Source organism: Phoenix dactylifera, chromosome 2, assembly GCF_009389715.1.
Source record: "Phoenix dactylifera cultivar Barhee BC4 chromosome 2, palm_55x_up_171113_PBpolish2nd_filt_p, whole genome shotgun sequence".
In the NCBI taxonomy this organism is placed as follows: domain Eukaryota; kingdom Viridiplantae; phylum Streptophyta; class Magnoliopsida; order Arecales; family Arecaceae; genus Phoenix; species Phoenix dactylifera.
The window spans coordinates 975,562-988,426 of NC_052393.1; the positions used below are offsets into that span (position 1 = coordinate 975,562).

The 12,865-nt window shown below is 35.1% G+C and overlaps 1 protein-coding gene across 2 annotated transcripts; it reads left to right on the forward strand.

Moving 5' to 3' along the window:
• Positions 1-314: 314 nt before the first annotated feature.
• Positions 315-12,370, forward strand: LOC103716061. Of its 2 annotated transcripts, none has more exons than XM_008803909.3 (10): positions 315-639; positions 1,691-1,787; positions 1,882-1,986; positions 2,169-2,246; positions 4,459-4,529; positions 7,700-7,757; positions 9,252-9,377; positions 9,790-9,885; positions 10,053-10,124; positions 11,772-12,370. In XM_008803909.3, exons 1-10 carry the CDS (start codon positions 527-529, stop codon positions 11,832-11,834), a joined length of 879 nt encoding a protein of 292 aa, XP_008802131.2. In that variant the 5' UTR covers positions 315-526; the 3' UTR covers positions 11,835-12,370. The 2 variants fall into 2 exon arrangements, with proteins under 2 accessions (XP_008802131.2, XP_008802132.2); XM_008803910.3 differs by having other exon boundaries at positions 321-639; positions 4,474-4,529.
• Positions 12,371-12,865: the final 495 nt, after the last annotated feature.

The following is a 12,865-nucleotide window of genomic DNA, read 5'->3' on the forward strand; positions in this document are numbered from 1 at the left end:
TGATGAATAATCGCTCCCCATTTTATGTTCATTTTTTTTTAATTTTTAATGTACCTATGTGCATAGTATATGCAAAGTAATACTAAAAGTAATCGTTAATAATACTTCGTCTGTCGGTACGTCTATGCGGCAACGGAAACAAGTATTTGCATTCTTTCGGTCTATTTGGGCTCGCGAGGGGACTATGTTATTCAGTGTATATCTCGAGACCAATCACCTCGTGATGCAGGCGAATTAAGGTTCCAGGAATATGGTATTCAATGTATATCTCGAGATCAGACTATCTGACGGAGTCTGTAGCCGTCGCAAGGCAGCCAAGATCCTGTTGAAGTCGGCGTTGGATGCCCAAGAACCCGTTTAATTTTCACGATTCCTAGCGCTGATCAGACCAAGAGAAACAGATATCGGGCTTGGACGGCCACTGTCCGCCTCTTGCGCACCGCTCCCTTCTCTTCCCCTCCCTAAAAGAACTAAAACCCTAAAACCCCAAAGAAATCTGAAATCAAGAAGATATAATCTCCAAGAAATGGCGACGATGATCCCAAACGCCTTCCGGTGCCCCAGTTCTAACCCCGCCCGGCGGTGGAGCTTCTTCTCCGATGGCTCGGTTCCGGTCGCTCCGCTCGCCTCCTCGGTGAGGTAAATCCTTCGAAATTTCTCTCTGACATCCTCGCCGCCATATTCGTCCCTTTTTTTTGACGCACCCAATGGAATTCGCGGTTCTCTACTAACCCAATGATTATGATTCATATCCCAAACTATAGTCAAGAAACTGAAAAATCTTATAATTTCAATACAGATGATGTGCTTGATGTTTGTGGATTTCTGGATTGATATATTCCTGTGTTTCCACATATCCATTCTCATATGCGTCTGGATACCGGCAAATGTGTGCGAGTGAACCCCAGTTGCGGGAGGTGGCCTTTTTCCGTTGTTTGGATTGCTGTAACTTGGCCAAAATCCTGCAAATCAAACTGCATTTTGGGGCTCTTGTGCAGTAGTTTATCTTATCAAATAGGCCGTGAGACAAACAAAAAGGCTTTAGAGGTCTCTATCTTCATGATAGGTTCATGTCCTAACAAGGGTAGTGGTTGGTGGAGACATAATTAATATTACTTCAGTAGTACAACCAGACACAGTTACAATTTTCATTTACAAGAAAACAAACATAAGATTTTATTTTATTGCGACTCCAAATGCTATCATTGCAATCAATGTAAGTTCTTGAATAAAAATTAGATGGTTGTGATTGAAGATATAAATTAAAACGCCCTTTGCTTTTTTTTTTTTTATGTTTGGTTTTTCTGTTTAGCTAAGCCAAAAATCTTTTTCTTGATTTTTATTGACATGTTCAATTATATTTTTTGAATTTTTGGTATTTTGTTTGCCTGTAATCACCTTCTAAATTTCGTATAAAAAAAAAGATGTGTGGAATTTGTCTGATGTCTTCAGTCATCTATTGGACAAGGTCCATGCCTCTCCGCTCGCACATTATTGCTAGAAGTGAAAGGTTTTGATTACGTTGGAAGAGGAATTTGACTTACCACATACTCCTTTTCAGTATTCTCAATTTCACCCTCTCTTCTGGTTTCCAGTGCTAGATTTTGTTGTTTTGGTGCTTGGGTTGTGGTTTTATTGGATAGCTTTTTATTTTTATTGGATAGCTTTTACTTGGTTTTTATTCTGATAGGTTCTCTAGGATACCCATGAGGCACTATCGGATGGTCTGCACAGCTACGTCTGCTGCGGGGAGCCCGCATGCAAATAGTGATGAAAACCCGTATGAGGTAATAAATATGTACTTTGAGTTTATCATATCAGCATCTGATATTACTGGAAGATTGTTTTAATTATCTATAGTATCATTGTTTTGGTTACTAGGTTATTGGTGTGAGTCCGATAGAAGGATTTGATACGATGAAGGCAGCCTACACAAGAAGGCGTAAGGATGCAGAGAGGAGGGGGGATGAAGCATATGTGGCAAAAGTAGGTTAAGAAGGGATTCCTTGACTTGCATTGTAGTCACAATTAGTTTTAAGGACATTGATTTCCATCTTATTTCTTTGAATTTTCTTTATATCTATCACCCATTTCCCCATGGTAATGAATAAGTTTACATATATGGGACATTTACTTTGAATACTTAATTGAATATTGTGTTTTTCCAGCTAGAGAGGGCATATGATAAGATCATGATGTCGCAGTTGCAAAATCGGAAGAAGGGCCTTGCATTTGGATCATTTAAGGTCAAGCTCCATGCTTTTCCTTCTCATCTTCTGATCTTTCTCTTGCGGTGGCAGATAAAGACAACTATATGTTATTTGAGCCTATGATTGGCTGGCAATGATGGCTACATGCATGATTTTCTGATTTGTCTGGAGCTAAGCAGTGGGAAATAATTCAAGGGGTTTGCAACTCTGCTATTTCTTTTACAGCAGTTTGATATTAATGCCATGGAAGAATTTTCTATTGTCATCACCTTCTCTACATTTGGTCCTTGATCCTTCTTCCATAGCATTAAAGCTTTTTGAACATTTGTTTGGCAGTTAGAGGATAGGCTTGCGATTAGCTAATGGAACTAAGTAAATTTCACCATATCGACCACTTCATAGGAAAGCAACATCCATCATCATCTCATCCAATAATGCAGTAACATTGAGTTTTCATAAAACACAGTAATAACCAGTACAATTATCTGTATTGTGTCTCTCATGGCAAAATCATGAGCCCTTTGATGGTTATGGATGTGTAAGTAATTTTGAAAGATATTTTATAGCTAGATCTTTTCGAGTCTCATGTTTAGTTGGAATATCCAAGGATTAAAGCATGGCTCTTAACTCTTTGAGCTGTTGATCCATCGTATTGGCATATATATTTTCCGTTATGACATATGACGTCATCTTGATCTCTCATGGTGGTTTAGTGGCCCTGTATGTTTTCCTGCTTCTAAAGTGCATGCAATAATTCAATAAAGAAGAGTAACAAATTCTGCAGTAGGCGTACTATCATACCACATTTCATGTCTGGATGATGTAGCATTGCAAAGTCCAACACTAAGTTCCACTTTTCTTGCCCTCTTTCATGATTTCTTGTTTTCTGATGCTAGTGATTGTATGTACTCCTATCTCTTGTAATCCTTCATCTATATCGAAAGAAAAAAGATGGAGCAGGAAGGTAGTTTAAACCAATGCTCAAATTGAATAGCTAAGCAACTGAAAAGCAAATTCGGCAGATTAATATAAGCCATACTGTAAGAGCAGTTAGATATCAACACTAAGTTCTAACAATTTAACACAAAATTCCAAAGAAAGTGATAGTGTAAGTGTAAAATTTCAAACTAATTAAGAACAGGAGGAATAGCTAGATTAATGGCCAAAGGGATAAAGGAGTTGCTCCTATTTTTGTGGATAAGAATGAGGTGCCAAACTTAAATTCTTTATGGCTCCAAATAGAAATGCACCACTGAGAAATTTTGGAGTCACAATAAGGAATTCTCATGTATAAATTCTTTTGCACAATTTAATTTAAAATGTTTACAATGTGCAACTACATGCATTTGTGCAACATATGCCCAACCTAAATACAGACTACTTTAGCTATTAAATGTAGGTTGCTTTAAAGCCGTTTAATCATAAACATTAACTCCTATTAAACCTCACAATTTAGAACATTCAAATATGATTGAATTTTGTGTGGCATGTAGTTCTAGTCAGTTATACTACTATCTATAGCGTTGATACCACTAGGACTGGCATCACTTTGGAGATCTTCTCTCTAACTATCATGCCCGGAGAATGTTAGTGCAAAACACCCTACTATGTCCGCTGCTACGCAGACTGGTGTCTGTATTAAGACAGACAAAAATAGACCTTTTTGCTGTTGTTCCAGTAGCTCATTTAGAAACATGTTGGTTCATGTAGACTTTCTATTGATGTCTTTTTGACCATTCATAATTTCCTCATGGCCTCATGGGTTTGATCTTTGATGTTTTCATTAGCCACGGGATGCCGTTAAAATATCGTGTTTGAAGGAAAATAATTCTTTGCAGTTTGTACTTCTTTGTAGGTCATTTTGATGTAAAATGAATGCTTGGTTCGTAGCATATATTGGGAATCTTGTTATGCATTATGGTAATCTTAGTTGACCATGCTGTTCTGTTCTTGAAATCATCTATATGTGTGTGTGTGTGTGTGTATGCATATATCACACCATTGTCTTGGTGTTTCTTTTAGATTTTCATTAACCAAATCGATTTTTTCTTTTAAACTCTTTCTTGGTGGATGTAAATTTATATAAGTTATTGTTAAGAGATGTATGATACCCTGTATTCAGAAATTCCCTTTTCAACTTTTGATTTTTTTTCTTTTGCGATTGTTAATAAATTGACAGGGTTACGGCAATTGCATTAATTGCTTATGTTTACAATTTCCCCTGCATATATATATATATATTTTAAAGCAATCTATCATGCAGGTGTCCAAGGATATTAAGTATGCTGATAAGCAACCTATCGTCCCATGGGGACCTAGGTATTCTCTTCTTTATGTATAACATTAGGAAAATTTCTTATTTACTCATTCTGAGTGTTAAAGAGGTAGATAAGTTACTTAAACGCTATGGTCTCATTCTGATTTATTCATCTATGTCCACTCTACACTGATGATATTTGCTGCAAAATGAACTAATCTATACATTATAATCAGTTGCAATTCATTGGTTGAGCTGCTAAGTTGTAAATATGATTGGTTACTGCAGATCTTGACGATTCGTTCTTTTGTAGAAGTTCTGCTCATAATTTTTTTGTTTGTAATGTAGATTATTCTACAGAGAGAGATATGGAGCAGATAGATTTGGCCTTTCTTTTCCTTCCAGAGAACTTGCTCAAACATTCCCCATAATTAATTCCATATAAGCAAACATTTCTTTGGAATCCTGGCTATTATTCTTTCAGAATCCTAAATCTCTTGATTTCAGCTTGTATCTTGCGCGCTGGGTTAATAAACCAATTCACATGCTGCAGCTCATACTGCTCCACAAAGAATGCCTATGGTTAAAAAGGTGAACAGGGAACTAATCATACGATAACTCTAATAATCCAAACGCTGAGTCAATTGATATTTGTAATAATTTCAAAATGACATTATTACGCTTCTTTTTTTATTCAACTATTTAATCTCACCAAAAAAATGATCTAATTAAGAAATTATTTCGTTTACAAAAAAATTGATGTTGTTTCGAAATGTAATGACTAGAAGAGTGATTGATAATAACAATCCACATAAAGAGTTAAACATGAGAGGCATTTTGTTGATGCGAGATACAATCATGACAATCATGATTAGAATTAAGAGTTAAGGAAGTTATTACCTTATTCAATAAGAAGTTGCAAATAATATGTTTTAGGTAGTGCATCTTTTTCAGCCTATGGAATGACAATCTCAAATGCTAGCTTTATATCTGGAGGATCTGAAAATTGCTCTGTCATTCCTTTGTGCAACCAAATAATTGAAGTTTTGGCACAAAGATAAGCTGATTTAAAAACTGAGTAACGGGCATTTTCTTTTAGTCAATGTTCTTCGCTATAAATCTGGCTATTGCATGGTGATCATTTTATTCAATTTATAATGGGTTAAATTGATTAAAGATTTCAAGTTTTAAAACTGTGATGTCTTTGTCTAGATTTGCGATGCACACATAATATTTCTTGAATCCTAGCAGTTTAAAGTTATTCACATGTAATATATCTTGAAATAAAGTTACTATTTTTTCTCTCTCTAAAAGCTAAAACTAATGTTTTTGATGATTGCCAAAACAAAGAAATCTTCATAACAAAAAAAAAGAAAAAAAATCTATACATATGTGAAATGGAACACTTAATAAAGTTGTTTGAGTATGCTAAAAAGCTGAATTGCTTGTTAGGTTTAGAAAATTACCTTTCTCTTATTTCATTGGATCACAAGAGTTCTATTGTCATTGTCATCATTATTGATATTATTTCAATCGACGGTTTGCTAATGGATTTGTTATTTGGCTACTTGTGTACATCCTTCCCTTACAAATCAGCATTCTGGGCATTAAGGCAGTCACATGATAAACATAATATCCATGAAGACGTTGAGCTTGATGTGTGAAATAAAGTATGAACATAGAATCAAGTTACATTCAGAGAGCCCTCCGTGGAAATGAAGTAGTGGAGAACCAAAGAAGATATTCTAGTTTTGTTACTACTGAAGATAAAGATGGTACTTGGGACCTGTCTATTCGGTTTGAGCGGTCTGGGAGGAGAAAGCTGGATGTCTAGAAATGGCAGAAAAAGATTTAAGGATCCTCTTCATGTTGCAACTATGTTTTCGATAGAAATAGTTGACTACAAAGTACAAACTATTCTTAAAGCTAGGTAAAATGGTTTGGATGAAACCGATGAGTTTACAATTATCGTAGTTACAGTCTTACTGTAGGTTCTTCTACATCCTATCTTTCTATATCATAAACTACTATCAAGCGGGCACGTGCAATGCTCATTGGAGGGAAAAGAGAAGAGAATGTGATAAAGTTCAATATGTTCCAATCTATATGGGAGTTGAATTATAGGAAGAGATGGAGTCCAATCTGTTTCAGAGTTTTATGGAAGGGGACGATTTGGTTGGAAAACAAGGGGAAAAAGCATATGCGAGCAAGAAGGTTAGTGGATCATTAATGTAATTTTTAGGATAGGTAGGAGGGGTATTTTTGCTATAAAATTGACAGTCGGAATCAAGAAAGAATATTTCCTGATTTCAAAACTGTCATTTATATATATATATATATATATGTATATATGTATATATGTATATATGTATATATGTATATATGTATATGTATAAATGTATATAGTATGTTCAAGCATAGGAAAAGTTTCATGAACGAGTCAACTTTACACTTCATATTGGTGATCACATCTTTCTCTTTAATGCTCTCTCAGCAGAAAGAAACTTTTTCATTTTTCTCTCGCTCTATGTCTCCCCTCTTTTTTATTTCTTTGATAACTTAAAGAATCGGATAGTTTATTTTCTCCTTATGATCATCCACAGAACAATGAAACCTAGCAACAGGGCTAAGAGTTGTTGTATCTTATAATCACAAATACTAACCAAATATGTATATGTTCACATATGTCTGTGTATATACTAGCAACTGGGCACATGCAATGCACATTGGATGGCAGAGAGAAGAGAAAGCGATAGACTCCAGTATATTAGGGGTCCAGTCTGTTTTTGAGCGATTTGATTGGAAAAGGAGAGAGACCGCTTGTCATGGGTGAGAAAGTTAGAGAGATAAGTAACGTATTTTTGTAATATAAACAATAGGGATTTTCTTGCAATAAATAGTAGATGGAATCAAGAAGGAATGTTCTCTTATTCCAAAACTGCCATATTTATATATAATATAGATTAATATAATGTGATTCTCTTCTTCCAAAGAAATTGCAAGGAATAATTTAATCTATTATGATTACTAATTCTTATACGCAGTGGCATTCTCGCAATCTGAAAAATTCATGTTCTGGGTACTTTCTGTGTTGTTATTAGTGGTCTGTTGTACTCCTACATACTTATGCTTTTAGTTTTATTAGTTCTCCTAAGAAAATTGAAGTTGCCCCTTTTTATGACCGAACATTTTCATATATATTATATATATGATCGGCATCATTGGTTTGCAGGTATTCCAGGTCTAATGTAAAAGACATGCGCATAAATATGGCAATATCTGCAGTATTTGTAAGATTTTCTGAATTTGTTAAAATAGGATTTTCTAGTTATATTTTCTAGTTATATACTGGTGTAATGTTTTTTTCTGGATAAGATTGATAGTTGTATAATAATTGAATGTTATTGTTCATGGGCTTTTCACTGATGTTTTTACTCATAAAGATGAGGGGTCAGCGTTATTACCATTTCATTTCATCATTGGCCTGTGCCAGATCAATACCAGCACCGGTTGCATGATACATTTCGTGCCAGCAGAAAATACATAAATATGAATTTTTGAATGGTCAATTTTGCAAGATTTGCAGATAGTCGACCTGTTTGAAGATCTGATATGAAATTAAAATATCAAAATAACAGCATAATATAAATTATAACACACTTCTATATAATAACTTTAATATATTTTGTACAAGTAATGTGAATCCTTTTCTTTCTTTTTGGCAATCTAAATTTCCTTCTCACCATGGCCGATTTTCCATTTTGCATCATAATCAAATTTCAACAGTTGCATCAGTCATGCTAGCAATTGAAAAAAATGATGCCGGAATCTGCAGTCAGATGAAGAAAACTACTATGTTTTGCAGTGGAAAATATGTTTATGATTTTATATCATATCTTCATCATATCCTTTTATTGCCATTTGTTCCATCATGCCTTCAAAACACTGATATGGATGTACATAGACAGCTTTTTGGAACTATGTAGTTACAATTATTCAGCATCATTGGGCATAGGCTGCTTTGTAGTACCATTGAGTTTATTTTACTGGGCATTGCTTTTGTACAACTGCCAGAGAAAAGAGCACTCTTTTCTCAATTTTGTCATTATCAGTGGATAATCAAATAATTTCATGCAATTACTTGTTCGCACATCTCTGTTTTTGGTACACTTTCTTCTCTTTTTGAAACCTATATCTACCAGTGCTGCCTGTAGAAATCTGACTTACTGGGTTATATTTTACCCTGCAACTCCATTGAATCTGGTTCTTTTTGGTTCTAATATAATAAGTTTAACGTGTTCTTGGGAAGCTTAGTGGTGGGCATCGTGTCATTTTCTTTAGCTTCAACCATGGACCAGCTACCAGTTCTTCATTCACTGCATGTCAATTGCTATTGTGATCATGTTTATCTTCAGTGATACAGTTTAATGTTGCTTTGTTTTTAACTTTTGTGTATTAAAGTGAATTTGCAGTATAAATTGTTTTACTTCTTTCACATTATGGGATTAGGACTTCATCTTTTACCTTGAAATTCAACTGGCACTTTATCAATAATTCATCTAATGGTCTGCAGATGAGGACATTTATAAATATAACTTCATGGGAATGACCAAGCAGCTGTAGAGCTTAAAATATTTTTCATCTATAGGATAATGATTATAAGTTTCATATATCTTTTTGTAATTGGTAGAGTATGTTTGTAGATCATTGTTTTAGTTTGATATAAGCAAAATATGGTACACATCTGTTAACTAACAATTTACTCATCTCTATGCATTCTGCAGACAATTTGGATTTTTATCAAACGCAGTGCTGAATGGAAGCCTCTGCAATTTCTAGCTTTCATTTTTTTCTACCGAATATTTGAGAAATTGAAATCTTTTGAGCCAGCAGTATCTCCAACTTTTACTGTGAGTAATACAAAACTAATAATGTAGGACCTGTTAGAGCTTTGATTTGTTTCTGATGAGTCATGTATCAATAGACATTAGGTTGAGAATGTCCCTGTTAAGGACTTTTGGTTTTCTGTTATGAGCTGTTGATTGACACACATTAGACTGACAGTCACAAGATTTAAGAATTTATCATATATGGATTACTGTCAAGTGGTTAAACAAATTTGCACCCCCTGATTTGCCAGTGTATGCAGTATAAGTTTATAAAACAACAGTTATTTGTTGGTTAGTACTAAAAACTTTTTATTTTCTTTTTTATGCTTCATTTTTTGCTTAAAGAGTACCACCTATAATATAGAAAGTTTATGGTTATACAATTAAGCTAGTTGCAATTGAGTTGACCAGAATAAGTGGCTCTGTTCTGCAGGAGGATGGTGAGGATGAAGGTAGGGCATTACGTATGGGAAAGCGACTACTTCGTTCTCTTTCACTGGTTTTTGGGTGTATTGCTGTTTCATCTTTGGTATGTGAATGACAAATACTTTAGGTGCTTGCTTTTTTTGTATATTGATGCTTAATTACGTTCCAAGAAAACTAAATTCACAATTTCATTCTCACTGGTTTTCCTTTTTTTTTTTTAGTTTGGTTTTCATTCATTTTATTTGGTTTGATCCACTGATGGTGTTGCAGGGTTATACCGGACTACTCAACCTGATCGAGTTTCTAGGACATTACATTCCTGTCTTTCTTTACAATAACCAGGTAATTGCTTAAGGGCCTGTTTGGTATCACTATTGTCTGTGATTTAGGTTCTCTATGAATCTGCGAAATACCACATGAAGATTGATAAATTTTATTCTGTTATTTCTTTGCTTTTATTCACTCTTTGAAAGCAATAAATTTTTGCCACCGAAAGAGCTAGACTTTACAAACAAATTTAGATAAACAAAGTGGTATTGTCTTACATGTTGTGCAGTCTAGTTGATTTTCTTCTTGGGTTTTTACAAAACAGAAACAGAAAACAAAAAGCAATATCAAACAGGGCCTAGATATTTCTTTATAATATATGCTCATATAGTTTTACCAGATCAAATATGCATGATATATACAAGCTACGAGGATTAGGACTATCCATGGATTGGATCAGATCAAGCTCCAAACTCAGACAAGAATATGATATGATATGCAGGATGCTAACTACTTAATCATCATAACTGGACGGATAGACATTGCACATGTGCATGCACACACCACTTATGCAGATGCGAACATTTTTAGAAAAGGGATGAATGGATTAGTGCATGGAATTCTAGAGGGGTAAAAGAATTGATGATTTCGATAGTAAGGAGTGGTAGAGGGAAAGTGATGGATTGGACTTGAGAATATGAAGATAATGGGAGGTTTTATCATTTTAAGTTTTCCATATCTTATGATACAACAATAACAAGTTTATGCCTAAGCAAGATAATTATTTGTGTCTTCCAATATTGGATAATATGTGTATCCATTGATTATTTGTCCTAAAAATGGATGAAAGGATGGCAAGTAGAGATCCCAAGGTAATACTAGGAGAGGCTTAACCACAGAACTTCTTGTCTTGCAGAAATGCATGTGTTCACTAGCATCCGGAAGCGAAGAATATTTAATGTAAGAGACAAAAGTAAGGTGGCAAAATTCTCATGGGAAGTTATACCTTCTGAAAGGTGAATTTTTGTGAAAGGGATGTGAAACCTGCAAATTCTTAGTAGGTAAAAATTGATAGTTGGACTAGATGGTAGTAACTGCATTGTCGAAGGCTCAAGGCACCATGGACTCTTGGAGCCTAGGCACAAGGCGCAATGCAAGGTGGGTGCCTGGATGAAGTGAGGCACAAAAATATTAACATACATATATAATAACAAATAAATGAATCCAGACACCTTAAATAATGAATTATCAATTTATAAACATAAATACAAATAGAAGAAGCAAAGACATGGCATGTAAAATATCGAAAAGTCAAATATAATAAGATAATAAGCTACTATGAAATAACTATTATGGTACCACTACCCAAGTATGAACTATCGTACTACATAAAGATATTAAACCACAAGCTAGTGTTCAGAGATGAAAGGTGAATTCTCCAAGCTTAAAGTCAAAACATGAAAGCAAGCATATAAATTCAGTTGTCCAGAATACAACTAAAAGGAGACCAAGGTATCTATCATGAAATCTGATCGGAGACTCTAAGTCATCATAGAAGTCCTATGCCCTAATGATCGTTATCATGATTATTATCAAGTGTAATCATATACATCTTATATGATCATTAATATGCAGGACATTATGCTTAATTCCGCTATATTCATGTGCATTTAGTGCTCATATAACTAAACTGCCCTCATGGTGTTTTGTTTGGTTCAACAGGAGCTGCTTGTTACGACGGCAACATCCATCTTGCTCTACACCATGGCATCATATTACCGATGATAACTATTTTCAGGTGTTCTGCAGGCGTTTAAAACCTAGACAGCATGTTGTCAAAATTTAGAGCTATTCTTAGTCACATGTCTGTTCTTATGTATAGAAAAAGGCACCTTCACTAGGTGGCTGCCTGTTTTTGAGTATAGGGCGTACTCTTTTATGCTGCAGCATGGTTTGATCTCATTCAGGTGCAATTGTTTGGGCTTTCATTGCATGGAAATGTTGTGGTTGAGTGTTGAAGTGGCAATTTCTGTAGCTGGCGAACACTGCAGCACCAATCTTTTGATGACGGTGGTCAGTAATTCTTGTATGCGTTAATGATCATAAAACCCCTTGCAGTAATCGTTCAAGGCTTCAACCTGCTGTTATCATGAAGCTATCATGGAAATTGCCTTTGTCGAGCTTCATGCTTCTTAGGAAGAGTTGAAAGAGAGTCCAGCATCAGCTAGAAAGCAACAAAATTTATTTATTGAATCTGTCATTCTGAAACCCCACAATAAACTAACATCAGAAATATTTTAAGCTTCTTGTCATTTGCTTCATGTCAGCCCTTGACTTCTTGTGAAATTATGGTGAGTCTTTACCTTGAATGATTAGAGGCGTTAGATCAATCCATTCCTGATGCAGAGGAATGTAATGTCAGTCCTGTTGGACGATTAGGCTCGTCAGAAATATTGTTTTTGTAATGTTGGTTGTCTGCATCATTTTTAAATCTAGGTAGAAGGTGAAACAGAATAGTTAAAATTTGATCTGAATATAACATGGGTGAAAGCCGTGTTGAAGGATTTAGAGAACTTGTGGCAGCGGTGGAGCAGCGGGGTTGTCCAAGATAGAAGTGAATTAAACCGGTTTGGTAATGCAAGAGTTACCTGGTTCTTTTGCAATGCTTGCTTATTCGGTCCTGAAGCAGCATCTGACATGGAGAACGGAACGCTGGCTATTGAGGCATGGAGTGGAATCTAATGGCCTACGTGGAATTGCACGACTCCTGTATGTGATGGAGCCAGGAACAGCCTCTTTCCACATTGGTGCATGCC

Excerpts from the sequence above, each read along its gene's own strand:
- LOC103716061 (XM_008803909.3), top strand. The coding sequence starts at position 527 with ATGGCGACGATGATCCCAAACGCCTTCCGGTGCCCCAGTTCTAACCCC. Across the intron at positions 1,788-1,881 it reads GTGATGAAAACCCGTATGAG|GTTATTGGTGTGAGTCCGAT; the intron begins GTAATAAATATG and ends TTTGGTTACTAG. Across the intron at positions 10,125-11,771 it reads TCTTTCTTTACAATAACCAG|GAGCTGCTTGTTACGACGGC; the intron begins GTAATTGCTTAA and ends TTGGTTCAACAG.